Here is a 22,733-nt window from a genome sequence, read left to right on the forward strand (position 1 = left end):
AAAAGGAACCTAGTTTAACGTATCATTTTATCAAGCTCACTGCAAAAGTTATGGTGTATTTCAATGAAAAAATTCCATTATTGAAACGCCTCTTCCGAATGACATAATTGAAATTTTTGAAAGATTTTTAGGAGCGGGGGGTTGAAATTGTCCCTTAATGACACTCTCCAAATTTCAAGGAAGCAAAGAAAGTGAAAATAAAGCAGCGAAACGGAGAATCTAGAAAAAATATAGCCTTCTGATTTGTCATTTTGTAAATTATAAATTATTAAAAAAGTGTAACTTATTTAAAGAACTTTCTACCGCAGTAAACCAAAAGATCAGAAGAAATACACCATAGATACCATGGTGTATACACCATGGTGTTCTCACCAGAAGAAATACACCATAGATTTCACCCGCATTAATTTTCTCCATCTATGAAAAATAACTTTTGTACTAAGCTTTCCGGTCACATGTTGGGTTTGAATAATATGTTTATGTTTTTTTTTCTTGGTGACAAGCTTTAAAAGTTTAAGTATCGTCTGCACTAAATATTCAGTATTTAGTATCAGCAATGGTGGTTTAGTGGAAAGAGCGTCAGCCTCTCAATGAGGTCAACCCTGGTTGGAAACCCGTCGTGGCTGGTTGATACAAATTCTGTTCCCGGTTCGCACCGGACGGACGTAAAATATGCTAAATGGTAGACGGATCATGGATTAGAACCCTCTTGCCGTTGGGCTAACCATGAGGGCAAATGTGGATTAGCTCCATCAAAAAGTCCTCCACGAAGTTTAATTCACTCCATGCCTGATCTAGTTGTTCCCTTGCCTTCTGGTTTGGATTATAAGAATGGAAAAGTGTAAAGTTACGGAGTTGAACATTGATAGTCATAAACTCAGATTTGGGACGGCTGTTCAATGCCGCTTATAAAACAAAATAAAAGTTTTAGTTTTTTGATTAGACCATCGAGCCATTAAGTACATTTTAGTACGTAAAAATCTGATCATAAAATCAAAAGTTATCAAGTTACTCAGTTTTTAATTTGAACATTATGCATTTTTCGGAAATTTAAAGATATTCTTACCTTCTCTTTTATTACTTTCTCCTAAAAGCTTCATCCGAAAGTCGATGTAATTTTCTTTGTCATTATGATGACCCCCACTGCCCCTATCGCTAAGTCTCACTACTCCTTCGCCTACTATATGGAAGTATAAACCTGTAAATAGAGAATCATTTAGTAACCAATTCAAATTATCAGACTAAAAATGTAAAATTTGTTAAATTTATTACAGTAATTTTTACATAAATATCTATAATAAGATTTATTTTGAAATCGATTAATTAATCGATTCACTTATACACTGATACATTTATTTACTTATTGTTGTACTTAATTAAAAATTTGCCTTCTTTCCTCGATTAAATTCATTTATTCATTCAGTCACTCATTCATTAGTTATATCGTCATAAGATATCATAACCAATAATATCATAACCATAATCATTTTAAGATATCATAACCAATTATTAAATATTCAATAATTATTTCAATTGCATCAAATTAAATATCGAAAATAATAAACATTTGAGAATCAGTATATCTTAAAATATCATTTGATAAACAAAATCTCAAAAAACTAAATTATAGAGTGACGGAAAATATAAAATGTCTTTGACTTAATAAATGATGTTCGTAAAAGCAAATCTCGTTTCCTATAAGTTTCTGAAGCTATAAAATATAAAACAAACAAATGAAGCCCTAGTGCTCAATCAGCTCATTTTTGACGAATACGAGATTTTAAACTGCGTAATCCAGAAATTTTTTTCTTTTTTTAAAGTTTTTAATAGCATAATAAAATGATAAACTCTTATAAAATATCAATGAACGTCACACATGAACTATGAGAAACAGAGTGTCACAGCAAGAACTGTGTTACAAACGAGAAACTCTGTGTTACAGCAAGAGAAACAGAGAGAGCTGACAATCCTATTAAATGAGTCCTGCCCATAATTTTATATTTCCCTTTGAGTAGGCAATTTAGACTCACGATAATATTAATGCGATGAAGGTGGTCCACCTCTAAAAAAATGAAATGTAATAATTATGGATTACAAGTTACTCTAATTTTGGACCTTTTTCTCCATCAGTAATAAAAACCAACAGTCCAAAAATAATAAGTGATTTAGAAAATTAAATGAAAGCTAAAAAGGGTGCACAAAGCTAAAGTTTGCTCACAAAATAGTTTTATTAGCATCAGGTATTTTTCTAACCAAATTTAAAAATTAATTACAAATTTGTCAGCAGATGGCGCTGCTAACCAAAGAAAAATAAAAGAATGTTGGACTATTTGAGAATATCTGAATTATGATGTTTATTATTCGAAAAGAACACAGAAGGTATGGATATTTAATCGTGTTCATCAGATATTATTATTGTTGCTAATAGTTTAATGAGACATTCACGATGTTACGAAATATTTATGACTTAAGTATTGATATTTAGATTTCAAATAGCGTAACTGAAGGACAAAGCCTTTTAAAAGTGGAATCTTTTCATATTCCCTTTCTTAAAGCAATTGTTCAAACATTGTGAATTAATGCATCGTAATACCTGCGACAGTTTTAATATTTTATTTTAAAACTCATAAAACTTTTCTAGCTTAATAATTACTTTACTTTTTCTAAATTTTTCTACTTAGTGAAGTCTAGACATGTTATTAACATTGGAATATATTTAAATGCTGCAGTAATTTTTATTGTGATTTCACTGTAAATGTATAGATTAAATTATTAAAACCTTAAACTCAGTTTCTTACTCTTAATTTAAATTGAAAATTAATTTTTTTTTATTACAACGATCTTCACCGGAAAGAAATTGCACAGTTAATCTTAAAACAATTAGAAATTAAAACTTTTTACTAATGTCAAGCATTAACGACTAGTTAATTTAGTTGCTGTTTTCCTTTAAAGGAACCAAATTTGATTAAGCAAAGTGAAATTGGCAAAGCAGCTATCCCAAAGTAATTTACAAATAGTTATCACACTTGGGTTTATATTACATAACTTAACTGAGAATATGCAAATAATTTTTTTTTTGATTTGCGGCATGATTTTGGACAAAATTTTCGAAAATGACTTTATTATAAATTTAGAATTCCTTTACTCTTAGCTTTCTAAAAATACTTTACTTTTGTTTGTACTGCAATTATTTACAAAGTTATAGCAGTTTTTGTGCAAAATGATAAAAGTGCATAGACTAATGATTTTAAGTTTTTAAATGCTTTTATCTCAAAATCAGAGTTTTTCGCATTTTACATCATCTTAAACACGATATCTCATGTTGTTTTTAAAATAATTTTCTAAAATTTTTAACGAGTGTTCATGACACGCATGTTTTGAACTACAGACAAAGAGAAAGAAAAAGGAAGAATTTTTTATTTTATGCATGTTTTTTTGCAAAGATAATTATCGAAATTTTTAAAAAATTGCTTTTTTTAACAACATTGATCCCTAACTCAGTAGTATATATACTTGATTTTAAGGTAGAAAATAGAAACATAGTTGTTAGCCTTCTAAATAAAGTCCGCAAAGGAGTTTTGGTTTTAAGTGATAGAAATTTTTTTTCACAGTGTTCAGCGCAAATGCAAAAAAAACCCTTATTTTTTCTTAAACCTTTTAAATAATAATATTAATTTTTCTGCTAGTTATATACGTTTTTATCCTTCATAAAACAAACAAACTAATTTTCTTTGAATTTTATATTAATATTTAAAAAAAAAGTTGTCAAAACTAGTCGGATACTTTAATATAATTGAAACTTAATATATTGCCTTAGTTTAGGGATTATACACTAAGTCCCTAAAGTTTTCGCTAATTTCCAGTTTAAAATTTTTTTTGATTAATTTACGTTGCAAAGAAACAAATGATGTGTGCATAAGTTCAAGACTTACGATTGTCTGCCTTTCTTTATGAATGTCTAGAAATTGTCTTAACTACTTTTTACAAGTAGTTGAGTGAACATAAAATTATTAAATTTCTTTGTAGTTTTGGAGTAGTTTTGGTAGTTTTAGTAGTTTTAAGTAATTTAAGTAGTTTTGGAGACAGCGAAGTATGCAAAAAATGAAATTAAAATTAAGAAGTTATTCAATCATACTTCCACTTTTTGTTTAAACCATTGCTGTCAAATTACAAAGATTGCGATGCATATTTTTGAAATCATAAATCCAAATCCGTAGAATATTAAACATGCTTTCTCAGAGGAAGTGCATTTTTGTGTCTGTTTCCGTAACTTAAACTACCATCTTGCCTTATTTAATGAGCATATTTAAATTTAAATTCCTGCATCATTAAGAGAGAGCATTTTGGTACTCAAACTAAAAACAGATCAGAAGCTATCGGTTCTGTTTTTGATTTGCGTATTGTATACATGCACACATGAATCGACATTTTCAGTTCACAGTTAAACTGAAACAAAGTCTACGATTCACAAGTTTGTGCCACCAATAATACAATTCTATAGTTTGTGCTACTTCTTTTTTCATAATATAAAATTAAAATGAAACTGTAATTTTAATTAATTTAACAATATGATTAGTTGCATTTGAAACTTGAACAAAAGTTTCCAATTTTTAGAGTTAAATAAAGAGAATATTTTAATACATGAGGAATTTAATAAATGTCATAAGCTTTTGAAATGTTTCTACTTGTTTCTTTAAATTATAAATCCAAGAAAGTTATTTAAAAAAATTGAAATATAGAAGTTGCGTGATGATTAAAGTCTAATTAAAATATTTATTGTTTATCTCAAAATTACTTTTAAGTTACAATCTTGTACATTAGAAAAATCAAGAATGTATCGAAAATTAATTAAATGTGTTCAATATGATGAACTCACTGAATGTCATTATCAAATTAAACATAATTAAATACATAATTTTATAACAACATATTTTTCTTATTAAATGACAGTCAACTAAATCATTAAGAGACTTTTAGTAAGGAATGTGCAAAAAATATACCACAAATAAATTAAACAGTTAAAAAAATTTTAAAATAAAGTATTTCATTTGAAGAATGTATCTCCTAATTTGTTTCGAAGAGATGATTTCAATTTCAATTTGAGTTCGACCACTATTCCTGAATTAAGAAATTAATTTAATGAAAATATAATTTCGAAGAACTTTTTTAAATTCTCCGTAAGAAGTGTTTTTTTTTCTTAAAATTTCTTTATAATATTAAGAGATTAAGAATTTGAAAGTTAAATACTTCAAAAAACAAACAAAAATATTCTGAAATCATTTAAAATCAAAAAGTAAAAGCCAAAATTCTCAAAAAAATAGTTCTAATCTCTGTATAGTACACTCTAATAGTATAGTCTAATAGTACACAGAATTAAAGCGAAAATATTTCTGAATTTTTTCTTATAAAATATAATTTATTCACATTTTTTTGTAAAATGCAGAAAGAGATTTTCTTTAGGATTTGATATGAATTTGTTTTAAAAATTTTTATTTAAAATTTGTTAACAGCATTCAAAATTTCTTACCTATCAGAGATCTTTTTTTTAAATTCAAATTAAGTGAAAAGAAGATTTGGGTATTTCGTATTCAAAAGATCTGAAGGGTACTATTTAAGAAACGGAAACAAGAGAAGATAAGTGCCTTTTTTTAATTCCTTACATTCTTCAATCCCGCCTACGCCTGACATCAAAACTATTTACTTCGATGTCAAATAAGTTTGTTCAAGGTTAAATCAAACGGGGATAGCTTAATAATGCCCTTCAAATTTTTATTCTATGCTTCTTTTAAGTTCTCCATCAAAAGGAGAGGTTTCTTAACGGAAATTAAAAGTTTCTTATTTTAGAACTTTTTTCTGAATGAGATTTCAAGGAGTATTTTTTCTTCGTCTTTTCCATTGGAGTGTCAATGAAAAGCTAGTGGGAATAATAATTGAGGTCGTGAATTTTGGCTAAGCTGATTGGCTGTTTTTATTTTTTAATTTTTGTTAAAATTTCTTTTGACAAAAAAACAAAATATGTCTAAAATATTATGCGATCTTTCTAGAATATAATTCAACAAAACAATTTTAACTGTTTTTGTTTGTTTTTTCATGTGGATTTTTAATTTTTTTCCTGTTATCTAAATTTTAGTACAGATTAGTGCAATTATAATAAAATGAAGAAAAAATATATGCACATTAGCAGTAGACTGTAAAAATATTCCGGATCAAATTATGGAATAAAATATCGGTACTTAGAGGACATCATCCGTAAAACACCTTTTACCGTAAAATAGTGCACTGTAATTGTTATAGTAATATTCATTTCATTAGAGTGATTTAGTGATTTCTCGGTTATTAATACAGTACACTCTCGATTATCCGTGAACGGATTATCCGGCTTGTGGATTATCCGTGCTCATTCCGGAGTCACATAGAAAATATAAAGAGAAACATTTTCAAGATTAAAAAAATTTGTTTCATGAAGTTACAACACTACCAAATTTTTGGAAGCAATATTCGTTATTGGATTGCAGTATATGGAATATCAGCAGCATGGCCAAAGGTAAAATCGTCTACGTTATCTATCACGATCTTGGAGAAAGATCATACCGCTTGATGAACAATCCTCTTCAGATGTTCAAGAAAAATATGATAACAGTATTCTCGAACAAGCAAAAGAATCTAAGGTTTCGAAATTCTTGATGAAGAAAATTTAGAAGATAGGTTTCAAAGTGATGCATGTGAGCCTGGCTTCCAGTATTTGACTGATGAAGACATCATTATGTTGTTAAATCAAATAGTGATGATAGTAACTGATGTAGAAGATGTAGTAAATGAATGAAATACTATTTCTCATTCTGCTGCTCTGTGGAAACTTTATTAGATTATATGGGAGGATTTGATTACGGTGACACTACTGCGGTTCGTAAAATATGTGCATCGACATATGGCGAAGACGCATTACACATTTTTTAAAAAGGAAATTTCCTAGTTTGATGTTATGCATGCAAATGTCAGTAATTTTTATATTTTTTGTACTGATATTGAATTTTTCTTTAATAAAAGGAGTTTTCGGATTATCCGTGTTTTTCGATTGTCCGTGCGACCTGTCCCGGTGATTAACCCGGATAATCGGGAGTACACGTACTTTAAAAATTGTTGTATTTCTGAGATTTTGTTCCGGATCATGTGCCGGCAAAAACAGATTTTAATTATTACTTTTCTTTTTCTAAACTTTTCAACTTGGTAAAAACTAGACATGTTATTAATCTTAAAATATATTTCGATACTGTAATAATTTTCATTTTGATCTCACTATAAATGTATAGAATGACATCTTAAAACCTAATTCGCAGTTTCTCAATTAATTAATATTTGTACATTTTTTTCTTATTAATTATTTAAATTTTTTGTACACATTAGTACAGTTATAAAAAATTAAGTGAAACTGTATGTACACTAAAAATACAGTTTAGAAAATTCCGGATCAAATTACGGTATAAAGTATAGGCACTTAGGGTACATCATCCGTAAAATCTATTTTTACCGTAAAATATTATGCTGTAATTCTTATATTAATAAACATTTAATTAGAGTGATTCAGTGATTTTGCGGTAAGTATTATCGTAAAAATTATGGTATATCCGATATTATGTTCGGGAACATGTACCAGTGAAAATGAATTTGACGATAAAAAGTATCAGCATCCTAAGTGCCTGCACTTTTAACGGTAATTTTGAATCGAAATTTTTCACAGTGTATATTAACCATCTTATGAGTTCACAATACTTGGTGTCATATGACTTGATTAGCATTTTCTTGCTTAGTATGGCATGTTTATTTTAAAAATTAGTTGTATTGGGTACGTTAATAAATCACAAAAATACTCATGTATTAGTAGTTTGTGAATAATTAATTATGTTTGGAATCATATGACTTGCATATCATTTCCCTTCCAAATGTCGGTACTTTGTACCGTAATTTGAAACGGAACTTTTTACAATGTAGCAAAATTCCATTTACGTGAGGAAAAATTAAAAATATTATCGAAACAAATAATAGTAATTTGCTGTAATAATAGAACAATAATAGAACAATAATAGAACAAATAATAGAAACAAATTTGCAGTTTTAAAACTTGAAAACATTTTAATATATTTTTTCAATTCCTCTTCGGTTTATTTTTTTTAATTAGTTTAAAGATTTTAGATGAATTTGAAACAAAAAAAAAAAAATTCAAAAGCTCTTCAAGTCTTAGAAAGAATTTGAAGTTTTACGATTTTCGTAGTTTTATATTCCATAAAGAATTTCAAACAATTCCAAATTTAATTTAATCAAATGTTAAAAAAAAATATTTATTGAAAATTGATATGTTTTCTGCGTTGATATGTTTGATGTTTTCAAGATTTTGAACTTGTAATATTGCAATAAAATATTTTAGCTGTAATTGAATTGCAACATACATTGGAATAGGATTTTCTTTTAAGCCCTTTATAAATAAAATATAATTGAAATGTTAGTAAAAAAACAAATTTAATTTAAGTTATAGAATATTAATTTGTCTCACTGAAGAATAAAACAACGAAATTGGTTTTACAAAGACTTCTGCTCCTTATTATTTCGTAGTGTTTAATTTAAGAAAATATTTTTCTTTAAATTAACAATATCTTTTAAAAGCAGAAACATGAAACTGTTGACCGAGTTAGTAATTTAAAAAAGAAAATGACAATTCATTACATATTAAAAATGATTATGCCACTATTATTTATAGAAACTGAAAGTGCCATTATAAGGTCAACTTATAAATGTCAAATTTCCCCAGCTTATGTTTATATCGATTATGTGATAATTACGACCAATTAAAATACCTATACTTGAGTTATTTTATGTCAAGTGTAAAACGAGATGAAAAAGTAGGGCGGATATTTTAATGAAATATATATGCTTAATGACGTATACTCGTAAGTTAAAAAAATATAAAGAAAATGTCTTAAATTAAATAAACAATTGCAAGAAACTGAAGCTGAAAAATATTATTTTTTTAAAAACCCCTATCGTTTAAGAAACATACAAATCGGAAATAACAGTCGGCATGTTCCAAGAGCTCAAAAATTGATGCTCATTTACGAGACAGGATTTTTAACAAGTAATAAGTGTCTTAAATATTAATTAAAGTTATAAAAATTTTCAGCTCTAGCTTCGTGAACAAATCTAATAAACTTTTTTTTTAATATAATAACGGAATTCTATGAATTAATAAATGTTTTAATAGAATATTTTTTATTTCTATTTGAAAAAATCAAGGTTTTGTTGTATAAAACAACATAAAAATATCATGTATATTTAAAATTTTTAAAACCATTATATGATCTTTTAAAATTAGTTGCATGGAAAAAATCAAGAAAGGAAAAACAAATATTTTTTATCAATTTTGAATAGTATAAATGTTTTATGCTTGATATGCAGATTTTTCCGAAAGAAATCTACCTAATATATTTCTTTAGTACCCTTATCAAAAATAAAGTAAAGAAAACCATGCATATTAGGCGTCAAAATTTAATATTAAAACGAGAAAAAAAAACCTTTTCAAATTTTAAGAATATTTACCATGGAAAGTTGTATTGAAAACACTAGAACTTGAAAGATGGCCAACTATGTTTTTTTACATGCATATCTAAGAATATATATAAAGGGTAGCCATCATAGAATACTCTTTAAAGCCATATGTGTGCGATATGATTAGATCCTGTAATACCAAGTAAATAATGTTTATGTTAAAAGTAAATAATGTTAATGTTATGTACCCTTATCAAAAATAAAGTAAAGAAAACCATGCATATCAGGCGTCAAAATTTAATATTAAAACGAGAAAAAAAAACCTTTTCAAATTTTAAGAATATTTACCATGGAAAGTTGTATTGAAAACACTAGAACTTGAAAGATGGCCAACTATGTTTTTTTACATGCATATCTAAGAATATATATAAAGGGTAGCCATCATAGAATACTCTTTAAAGCCATATGTGTGCGATATGATTAGATCCTGTAATACCAAGTAAATAATGTTTATGTTAAAAGCATGGTAGTTAAGAAGTTTTTTGCAATTTCGATGTATTCGAAAGTCAGTATTCAAATTCACTTAAAAATATGAATAAACTTGTTTTTCCCAATTTGCTTAATAAATTAAATATCATAATTAAAAAAGCACATCATCAGTATTAAACACAAAAAAATTGTTATTTGCTTTGTTTCCTGATTGTTTTTTGTTTTCTTTTCAGTTTTTTTTAATTGTTTCCCAGTTTTTTTTTAAATTTTGATATTTTGATATTTACCTTTGAATCTGGTTTCAAAAAATTCTGAAACCCATGATTAGTATTTATTTAAATAAAAATAATTACTTGAAGTATTAATCATAATTTGAATGTTAAAATAACAAATTGTTAAAATTTTGCTTAAACTATAACTGCAATACAAATATCAGATAAGGCGTAATATTACTATATTAAGAATATTAAAAACGTAAAATTTGCTATTATGAAATTCTGAGCATAGTAAATGTAAAATACATTTTTTTTACTTCGCTGTTCTCTAACTTTTATGATTTAAATTTGAGTTTTAATTTAAATCTGAAGTAAAATAATTAACAAATAATATGAATAAATAAATAATGATTTTCACCTTGAAGCATATTCCATTGCATTTATCCATTTATATATTTCTCAGCACAATAGACATTTTTAGTACTCATGGGAAATGATTTTGGCGTTCAGTAGAGTAAAATTGGATTATGGTATAATAGGATAATACTATAACCGGAAAATGCATTAACTTGAAGAAAAATTACTAAAATGACTTTAATAATCTACTAAATCTTTAAAAACTGTAAGTAGTTAGAAGATATTTGATTAAATTTCAACTTCTTTTAAGTTTCAAAAAGCATTTCTGGGAGGCTTTTAAGAAATTTTGTACGCTTTTTCAAAAACATTATTGGATTTATTTGATCGTATTTTTAATTAATTGAGAATGTTCATGGAAAATAGGGAATATTTAAAATTAAAATTTAATGTGAAATTTCTTGATTTATAAATAAGATGACTTTTAATTTAAAGACCAAAGTTTGAAAGAGTCGCGGGAATCTAAACCAATGCATTTTTCTATGTGCCTTGTAGCGTAAGAAGTGTCAAAATACAACAGAAAAAGAGAACCTAAAAAGGGAAAGCTACTGTGTTATTTCATGAGCAATAAATTGCATTTTTTGCAGAGTGTTTGCAGCACCAAAAAATCAGAAATAATAAAAATTTAACAGTTTATAAATGATCTTACAGCTGTATATTTTTCAAATATTTGAAAATAATTCATTTTTACAGTCAGTTTAATATAGTTAACTTTAACTCAACATACCTGCTGTAAAAACTGTTGAGTATTTTCTCTCCAAATGGTATGTTAAACAAACCAAAAAATTGTGTTACACTTCACTTGTTATTTTACGTTAACATCGAAACAAGCTTCCATACATAATTTGAAGTATGTATTTTAAATCAAATAACGTATAATGGAAAAAGTTTGCACCAAGCTCACTCGCATTCGCACCATATTTGAATTATTTTAGTTCCCGAAAACATCAACGTTGGCGAACTTTGGATATCGTTAGTAAATTGTTTGCAATCGGAGTCCGAGTTGATATAAATTTGTTGTTGTCTTTTACGCCTCTATATATCTACAGATACAAAGGTTACGCCTTAAAATATGTATGTATGGTTTGAGTTGTGTAATAAGGATGACTATGTTTTAGTTTTTAAATCTCTTTTTAAACTGTATTAAAGGACTTTATAACTTATAATTTCTATCCGATTCTGCTTTGTCAAGCCTAGCTCGAATTCGTCTTAATATTTTCTCTGTGCTATGCATATGTTTTATTTAGAAATTAACTTCATTTTACAAAAATATAAACCATTGTATAATACTTAAATTAGCAATATTATACATATATTTACTGCAAATTAATTGTGGAGAAAATATACAATCATCAGGGTGTCATTAAAGAGAAGTGTGTGCGAAGGAAATGAAATTTACGGTATATAAATGTGTAAGTTTTTGTTGTTGTTTCTATTGCCTACTTACCATGCCAGCAAACCTGCTTGGAAAACCAAGCGAATTTAAGGCAGATAGTGCGTTTCTTGCTTTTTAGTGACGCAATCTATGGCTAGAATACGATTACAGCCACACACATACGTCCCAGCTTGTTTAACAGATCAAATCCATTTATAATTCCATCCATTCATCCGCAGATCGTAGTTTTGACCTGAACCAGAGAACTATCAATCTGCGATTCAGTATCCCCAAAGGTATCGATTTGTTATGGGAACTCGGAGGATTTGGTGACCCTGACAGATTCAAGACACATCAGTCACAATTTAATACACGAGGTTCCTTCGGCCGGCGGGATTCGAACCCCCGATCTCACGAACATGAGTCATACGTCTTACCAACCAGACTATCCTAGCCCATCGAACTTTTTAATCGTGGAAAAAGATATTTAAAGGAAAAAAGTGACAAGGCATGGGAGTGTTACGCCTTGTTAATAAAAACATCACTTCGCAATTTTGCAGAAATGCAATTTTCTTGCTCAAGTTACATTAGAACCCTCAATTATCTATAAAAGGAAATGCTTATTTTTGTCGTAGATTTGAAGAGTAAATACTGAACAATTAATGTTTCTGATTCTTCTATTTTATTCTATTTCGTTCTTGCTTTCATTTTATTCTGTTATATGATACATCATACTATGAACAGAGAAGAGAAAACTCCATATTGATTATTTATCAAAAAAACATGTTGTACCTATAAGATAAATTTACGTAAAAGAATACTCTAAGTATACAAATAAAAAAAGCATGAAATAGAAGTTTAGGGAATGACTTTATTGTTTACTCCATTATCTGAAGTCATATCAATTAATCCTAATTCCTTCCTTTGACTTCTTATCTTCATTATCTAACTAAATTGACTACCCATTATCTTGATTAAAAATGTATAGTTTCGCTGCAAGCATTTTATTTCATTGACAGTCTGACAAAGATCATTTAATATTAAATTTAAATATGTAACTAGAACTTGTGTAATTTTTTTCTTAATGTTTCTGGTTTGTCAAAGATTTTTACTTGAATATAGCTTTTAAATTCGAACCAAATATTATCAAGTAGAAACCTTTTACAACATTATCCTATTCCGAGGAAAAGAGATAGAAGAATATGCTTTATTTATAATGCCATATACGCGAATCTTTTGGAAAATGATGCTGTAAATGTATATAGAATATAGTAAAACTGTAATCTAAGTATAGTAAAATTGTATAAATAAATCTAAATTATTGATTATGAACTTTAAATAAAGTAAAATGCATAATATTTTATTAAAAAATTATGGTGAAATTCGGTAAATGCGGTAATATTTTATAATTTTATCATGATATCATAGAGTACATAAAAACCAGTTACTCAGTAAAATTTGTTCGAAGTTCTTAATTTTCATTAAATGAATGGTCAAAAGAACTATAAATTTAAAAACCTTAATTTCCAGTAAACCGTTACCATATTAAACAGAAGAATTACCAAATGAATACCGTATATTTCGTTAATAATGCCAGAAGTATAGTTTTTTTAAATCACAAAGGTCATTATTATATAGTTCTATAATACTACCAGAATTTTTTCTCCATCCGAGAATGCATATTTTAATTTCGTTTATTCAAACAAGTGAATTGAGTATAATCATATTAAAAATATTAACAATAAAACTCCTTATTAAGACCTGAATAAAACAACTTATGAATTTATAATAATAATATTAATAACAATATTATTATTATGATTCACCACATATTATGAAAAACGCAAGGTTCTTCGTGAGTTTATTATCAAATTCTGCTACCACACAAATAAAACAATAAACAAAAATGCGGAAAAGTTTCTTTCTTTTGCTACTAAAAATACGCAAATTTGAAATACTTCCCCAACTGTTATTATACCTTTCCCCGTTTTTCCGCGCACGTAATTTCGTGCCAATAATTATTTTAGCTCAGGGTAAAATGGTTTATAGTTCATCAGGTGTGTTTTCATGCATTTATTGAAGAACTGTTTGTCGGAGTTAGTATATACCTCACCGACTTCCGGTAACGTTTACCTTTCTAGAGAACCGCCTTCAACAGTCATTATTAGACTCACAAATGAACAACCTTGAAATTTAACTCGAGAAAGATAGTCATACAAACACACAACGCCATTAAACTTTGGGTCGACTACTGCGGTTGGCAGGATTTATGGAATGTTATTCAATTTCTTTCGCACAATGAAGAAGCAAGATTTGTAATTGAAATTAGAATTCATAGCTAACAATATACTACTGTAATGATGCCCGATTCGTTCTTCAAAAAAGAAAAAAACAGCAACATAACATTTGAAGCTCGACCTTTGTAATGTATTTTTGCGTTTGTCTCATTTTCTTTTTTTCAAATGATGCATTTACGTTGTTTCATTGAGCTCTGAGTTATATTTTGTATTTATTACGATGTTCAATGCTGGTTGAAGAACAGAAATTTAAAAAAAAACAACTAATTATTCGATTCTTTGACTTTTTATTTCATCTTATTCTTTTTTATATAATTAATAATAGTTGCTTTCAGTAGTGAAGTGTTTCGCGCTTAGATAAATATTTAAAAGGATCCCTGTCAAAAATTTATTTAAAAATCTCTTAAATATATCTCAATTTCTAATTCGATATTTTTTAAATATACAAAATTTTATGTTGCAGGATCCTTTGAACAGTGAAGAATACAATTGAATATTATAATACCACTCATAGTCAATACTGCACATAGTCAATACTAAATGGAGTTAAAAAAAATCTGGTAAAATTATGGTTCTGCAGGGCAATGGCATTTCTGATTAAAAAAAAAAAAACGAAAATATACCAATCAAAACATATGCCATTTAAAACATTCAATCTGTAAATTTCCGTTCTACAGGAAAATATAGTTCTTTTTTCCACACATTATGAAGAATACAAAACTGAAAAGTGAAGTTAATCGAATAAATAGTTTCTATGCTAGGCTCAAAGGTATTATGATAAAATTACTAAATTACCACATTAACCAAAATTTTTCATATATATTTTTCAAACCATATTTCATTGTTAATTTTACTAAAATCATTACTAAAACGTTTCGGTAATAATAATATAATATTGTTGATCATTTTGGTGTTCGCATAGAACCAGGAACCCTGGTACTTTTATCATATTCTGGTAGTTTTGACTAAGCTTTTTTCCTCAATGTACAATTAAATTTTTAAAAAAAATCTTAAAAATCAGAATGCGCTATTGAGTCCAAGGAAACAATTGAAACTTGTATTGTCAATCAGCAGCATTCAACTCCAATTGAAACTTAAGTAACGTAGATAGACGGAAAGTGCTAAAATTTGTGCTTCTAAGATTTGAACAAATAAATAAGTATCTTTAATTAAAAAAAAACACCTTGTTTAAAGCAAAAATATCTCTTACTACGCAACTATGCTATTTTTAAATTAATCAAAAGTTAATGGGCCTGATATTTAAAGTTCTTTCCTAGAAAAATTAAAAAAAAAAGGCAAACTTTTAGAAATAAATTCGAAAGTAAAGTATAAATTAAAAGTAAAGTAAAATATATATAGTGTTTTGTAGAAAAGAATTCTGTGACGAACTGTTAAAATTTTCATTCTAAAATTATGGTAAAGACCGACAGCAGTCAGTCCATCTGATAAAAAATAAGGTTTCCGGGAAGATAAATTTTTTACCTTTCCTTACCTTTTTACCAATTTAATCCATTTACAACTAGCATGGTTTTAAAACAGTAAAAAAAGTTTTTCGTTAGCTGGTGGGCATCGGAGGATGGAGGACACTGGAAATTTTTCATGTCTTAGAAGGAATAGAGGAATATGGAGTCAGCGGTTAGACACGAACCACAGTCCTGTCTGTCATGAGACTGGATAGTTAGCCCTCTCGGCTACAATACACGCAGTTGCAAGTAACTTAGTGGCTTTATTAGGTGGGCTTAGTTGAAGCGATACAATTCTGGTTGCTTAACCATATTAGCTGAAAGCAGTTAATAAACTGTTTTTCTCACAGTTAACAGTTCGAGTACCATCTTGATTATAGTTATTTGACTTTTTTTTTCGAATATGTTAAAATAACAGTTAAATAAATTGTTATTTAACCATTTTCTCCTCGAATTTCCAACAGTGTAAGTTCGCTTCATGGAAACTAAACAGAAAAGTAAAAGATTCGAATAAAAGATTTTTTTAAAAATTTTGTTTATTATTGTAATTGCATGAACACTACTTTATTAGAAGGGCGACAAAAGAAAAATAGTGACTATGAAAGGTATAATTTCTAATTATATACAATTTTCGACATATATCAAAGATAATAGCTTGAACCATACTCAATTTACAATGTAGCAGCAATGATGTCGGGCATTTCGCTACAAAGTTCGTTGTAATCGAGAAAAATCTATTGAAATTAATAATCTAAATAAGAATGAACAAGATTTTTAAAACTTGGTTATACATAAATAAAAAATTTAAAAAAGAGTTGGAATATATATTCTTGTACTAATATATATTCCAACTCTTTTTTAAATTTTTTATTTACGAGAATTGAAATCTCATTTTTGAGCATCAAAACTTCTTTAAAAGAATGAAAAAATATATTTAAAAAAATTATAGATAATCGTAAAAACGTGTGCAACACAAAACATAAATACATAACGTTTTCAATTGCAAAATATCAGGAAAAAAAATTTTTAAATTTGAAGAATCGTACACCATACAAAAACTAAGGAGCTCATCTAGCGAAAAATATTTTTAATTTTGGAGTAATAGGATAAATTGGACAGCATATTGGCGCTAAATCATGATAATAGAAAGTAAAACCGTTTATTTTTTATTTCATCGCTCTAGCAATTATAGTACCACCATAGATCCTAAAATATTTGACCTTTCTTTCTGACGTGAAGTTTAGGCTTAAATAAATGTTAGCAGTAAATAATACACAAATTAGCAGTGTTAGTCATGATAAACCTTTTTTTCTAGTGAAAATGCGTAATATTAATTTTACACGAACATATCTAATAAAACCATATCTTTTTTTAGCACTAATTAGCATAATTAAAACTAAAATATAGTTCTAAATTATAATTTTATCTACGTAAATTATAAAGCATAACTAAGAGAAAGATTTCAAACAGTTTTTTTTTTATAATTATTAATCATACTATGATTATTAAGTTTGTAATTATTGAGCATAATTTGAACTAAATAATAACTCTAAATTATTATAAATTACTAAATATAAATTATCTATAAATTATCTATCTAGCTTTTTATATATAAATTATCTGAAGAATTATAAATTACTAAATTACTATAATAATTTTTTTTTTTTTTTTGCTTTTATAAACTGGTTACCTAAACTTAACCTTTCAATTTTGCCTAACTTATTGCTCTTTTGTTTATTTTTGTTTCCAATGCAAAAAAAGAAAAAAAATTCCTTTACTTAGTCACAATATACGCATTGGTACGCTTCATACAATATGGGTGTGAACAATAGCTGTGTTCTATTTTTCAATATTTTTTGCTTATTGCTATTCAATAGTTAATTACCAAGAAACCTTTCTAAAGTAACTTAAAATATAATATTTCAAAGCTTAAAAGTTTCAATGCTTAAAAGTTTTGTTACAAATGCTAACTACACCGTAGTGCCATTACATTATGACCACCTTGCTAATAACATGTAGACCCATCTTTAGTCCTCAAAACTGCTAGCACCCGCCGTGGCATTGATTCCACAAGGTGCTGATAGGTAGTCTGAGGTATCTGGTACCAAGCGCTCACCAACTGGTCCTGCAATTCCCTCACATTGCGAGGGGATAGCATGGCAGCACGAATTTGGTTTTCCGAGTAGGACCACAAATCCTCTATTGGATTAAGGTCAGGTGAATTTAGGGGCCAAGACATGACTTGAAAGTCACTGGAATGTTCCTCGAACCAATCCATGTCGATTCGACCCTTATGACATGGTGCACTATCCTGTTGCTAAACACCATCCCCGTACATAAAAAACTGTTGCCATGAATGGGTGAACCTGGTCTGCTACTACGTTCAAGTAGCTTACAGACGTCAGGGATTGTTCTATGAGGATTATGGGTCCCAATGTGTCCCATGAAAGCATTGTTCCTGGGCGAGAAACCATGAAAACCTGGGCGCGCCCATTGTTATAGATGGAGGGTGGTCATAATGTAATGGCTCTTCGGTGTATAGTTACATTATATTCTCGTTCTTATAATACTTTGTGAAAGAATTGTCTGAAAAATCTAAATGTTTAATGTTTGAAATAAAATATGCTGTGGAAATTCAAATTTTTATTTATTGTTTGTCAGAAAATGTATTCCTGTCTCACAGCAAAATGATATTTAAATAAAAATTTACGATTTACTTTAGTTTGAAAATTTCTACTGTAGTTTCACAGTCATTGTTCAAAAAGTTATTAAATATTTTTATTAAGTGTAATTCTGCAGTGAGAAAATATTGATACGCCAGTTAGAAAAAATATTAATTTGCAATAAAAACTTTAACAGACAATTGAAAAACTATATTCATAAAATTAATTTTACTTAAATTAATTATCTAGAAAGATAGATCCCAATGGTGATATTATTTTTAATGCAGTCAAATGTACTTGTTTTAAGAAAGCTGTTGACCCCTCACATTTAATTTTGTTATTTTTAATGAATTGAGTTATTTCAAAATTAAATTAATTGCTCTTTATTTGGTAATTAAACAAATTTTAACTATTTAAATGTATTTATAATCTTCCGTTCTTCTATTTGAACGTACAAAAATATAAATCCTAAGGATTAAAATATGTAAACTTTTCAAGCATTTGTAGTGATAAAAAACAAATATTTTGTTTCAACCTAAGTTAGATAATTAAACCTTTGAGTTTATTCTCAAGTAAAAGTTTTTTCATTGCATTTGCTATTCCAATAATTATAATCATTGAGTGTTGAAATTTTGCTAAGCTCAAACGATTTTTTTTATACAAATTATTTATTAAAAATTTCATGCTTTTGTTTCTTTTTTAACGTATGTTTCTATATATCAGCCATTTTTACTTAATTTCAATATTTAACATTCATTTATACAGATAAATGTACAATTCCCTGATTAAAACTGGCAAAATGGAATACACGTATCTTTTAAAACTTTTTTTTTTTTTTGCAAAATTCGCGAAATATATACAATACTATAATAAAACAAAATTTTATGCAAAACAAAAATTTATTCTGCTTTGTAAGAAATAAAATTCTGAGCTATATATTTTTTTTTATTTCTTTTCGAAAATGAAATATCAAAATTTTAGATAATAAAGGTTATAAATAAAAAGGCTATAAAAAAAACTTAAATTGAGCCTTGGTAGGTCAGAGGATAGAGCTTTCGCTTTCTAATGAGGTGACCCAGGTTCGTTGATACGAATTTTCAGAATCAGCTGGTTGCTACGAATTTTTCTACCGGCTAGCACCGACCACAGTGCTGACGTAAAATATGATTAGTGGTGGTCACCGTGGCAGGGTTTCGAGAGTTTTCTCTTCATGTAACGCAAATTCGGGTTAGTTCCATGAAAAAGCCCTCCAAGTAGGCTAGTTTTATCCCTATCCCTAATCATAGAGTTCCTTTGCCTTCTGGGTTTGGTTAAAAATGACAAAGCTATGCAGTTGAACATTGATAGTCGTAAATTCAGAATCAGGTCGACTGATCAATGCGGGTTATAAAATAACATAAAAAAGTAACGCAAATAAATAATACAGATAAATATAATGAAACAAATAATCTAATAAAAAGATTCAAATGCACTTTTAATAATATTAAAATCAAACTAATTTTACATTAAAGCAAACTTGTTTTCAGATTTATTTTTTTACCCCAATTGTTACGATTACAAATAAATTTATATTATTTTACGATTGCAATTAATTTGTTTATTCATAGCACGCCGTGTTTTAACTCGTTCATTTACCAAAATGAATTGCAGCCTTTTACTTTTGAACCCAATCCGGAAGACAAGGGAACTGCAGAATAAAGTATTGGGATGAATTCTCCGTCGCGAAAGATTTTTTGTTGGAATCAACCTGTATTTACATTACAAGGAGAAGAAGACCACGAGAACCTCCCTTGATTAGCCTGACAGCGTAGGGACTCTAACCCATTATCCGTCTACCACTGAGGAAATTTCACTTCAGCGTTTTGGTCTATCCAAGCTGGTTGAGGAAATTCGGAAATTCGAATCGACCAGCCATCGATGGTATTTGAATTCGGTTCACCTCATTGGAAGGCGAACGCTCTATTCCCTGAACCACAGGTAAAATTTACTTTTCAGTTTTGTATTTTTGACTAAATATGTACATATAAGAACTATAAATTTGAAAATCAGAATTTCCGCTAAACCGTTACCATATAAACAGAAAAGTTACAAAATGTTGTTTAAATACCGTATATTTTAGTTTTTTTTCCTTCCATAATTTCCTTTATTTATTTTTCTTATATAAAGGTCACTAACATACAATATAGTAATTTGATAAAAAAAAAATTCTCCGTGTGATAGATTCAAATTTTTAACATTCAACAGATGAATAGAAGTCGAACAATGTTCCCATTAGCAAAATATGTTCCCATTAGCTCCTCGATATAAGCTATTAAAATTATGAGCTTCAAATTATTAATTTATTTTTATGAAGCATTCAGTAAATCTAAGGAATTATTAATGCGAATAATTTTTTTTCGTGCTATGGTGAAAAATAATCAATTGCTTTAATTGAAAATTTTATCCTTTGCATACTTTAAAACACTTATTTACGAATTATTTATGTGAATCTGATAATAAAAATCTTTTTTCAAACGTAATTTTATAAAAATCTTAAATGAATGATACCTTGCATACTTTAATTTTGCCAAATACGCTTAATTGAAAATCGAGTTATCAATCAAACACTTCTCAACACAACTTCATTAATGCAATTTTAAATAACTTATTTTAAATGATGGCAGTTTAGCTTAAACTATCACTAGTTTAAACTAATTATCACATTTAAAGTTTTGTCTCTTAAATAAATAAGATTGAGTAAAAGCGCGATCATTATATGAAAAAAAGTAATTTAGGTCCTCCGTTTTTTTATTTTTCACGTTGTACATTTAAAACTACTATTATCCGTATTACTTTCACTAAATAATAAGTAACATTAAAGTAATTGAAAGTATACAGCTTCTTGTAACTTTAAAAGAGAATCTGGGTATGTAAAATTCTGAATCAGAAAGTCAAATCAGGGATTATTTTTTTCGCGCTCTTAACATGAATAACAAATGTTCCACCATTATCCAACGAATAAAATATAGTGCCTATCTTGAAAAGAAAAAAATTGTCGTGTAAATAATATCATTTGATTATCAATTTATTATCACAATGTTAAAATGCTTATCTTTTAAAACTTGTACTTTTCAAATACCTTTTAGTTCTTCCAAAAATTTTAAATATATATATGCGACGTTTCTAACTGAATTAAGGATATCTTAATGCATCAGCTAAGTAACTTAAAAATTGATTTTAATCTGCAACAAGTTATGGGATTAAATCAAACTAAAATATGGTAGTCACCTTGAATAGGAGTATTGATCCCTTTGAAAGATTTTCCAGCAAAAATTAAGAAAAGAAGGGCAAACAATAAATACAAAGCTTGGGAGCACTTTTGCCATGAAAGTCTGATCATTGGATCTGAAGTTTAAATCAAGGTTTATTTTTTTGAGCACGTAGCCTTAATAATTATGTTCCACTACAATCCAACGAATTGTATCGGTTTTCGTGCGTTAGTAATTTATGTTCCTCTAAAATCCAACTAATAAAATATTATGCTTATCTTAAAAAGAAAAGCATTATTAAGCAAAAAATATCATATGATAGTCAATTTATTATTTAAAAGTTAAAGTGCTTGCCTTTTAATCTGTTTTTTTTTAAAAATACCTTTCTGGTTCTTCTAAAAATTTAAAATATATATTTACGGCATTTCTAACTGAATTTGTGATAGCATAATGCATTTAAACTTAAAAACTGATTTTTCTAAAGAGCTTTCAGCAAGTTTGATTTTAATGTGCAGCAAATTATGGGATTAAAACAATCTAAAATATTGTTGTCATTTTGAATAGGTGTATTGACCCCTTTGAAGAACTTGCCAGCAAAGATAAAAAAAAGATAAATACTGAGCTTAGGAGTACTTTCGCCACGAAAGAGATTTCATTTGATAATCAATTCATTATTTTAAAGTTAAAATGCTTGTTTTTTGAATCGTTTATTTTTCAAATACCTTTTTGTTCTTCGAAAAATTTAAAATATGTATTTACGGAATTTCTTATCGAATTTATGATATCATAATGCATTTAATCTTAAAAATAGATTTTTCTGAAACATTTTCAGCAAGTTTAAATTTAATGTCTAACAATTTATGGATTAAAGCAATCTAAAATATTGTAGTCACATTGAATAGGTGTATTGACCCTTTTGAGAGATTTGCCATCAGAGATAAAAAAGAAGAGTAAACAATAAATACTAAGCTTAGGAGCACTTTCGCTACGAAAGAGATTTCGCAGAAGTTTACCGGAGATATTCAAAGCTGT

The 22,733-nt window shown here is 27.8% G+C and overlaps 1 protein-coding gene across 1 annotated transcript in view; it reads right to left on the reverse strand.

Moving 5' to 3' along the window:
• The window catches only part of LOC107455634 (arrestin domain-containing protein 4), a 74,086-nt gene that overhangs the window by 40,120 nt on the left and 11,233 nt on the right, over nucleotides 1-22,733 (reverse strand). The window contains exon 2 of the mRNA XM_016073268.5: nucleotides 1,067-1,198. Coding sequence (XP_015928754.1) covers nucleotides 1,067-1,198 — 132 coding nt within the window. The remainder of the gene's footprint in view (nucleotides 1-1,066; nucleotides 1,199-22,733) is intronic.

This window comes from Parasteatoda tepidariorum, chromosome 7 (genome assembly GCF_982258835.1).
Source record: "Parasteatoda tepidariorum strain Cologne lab strain chromosome 7, Ptep-v5.0, whole genome shotgun sequence".
NCBI classification, from domain to species: Eukaryota; Metazoa; Arthropoda; class Arachnida; order Araneae; family Theridiidae; genus Parasteatoda; species Parasteatoda tepidariorum.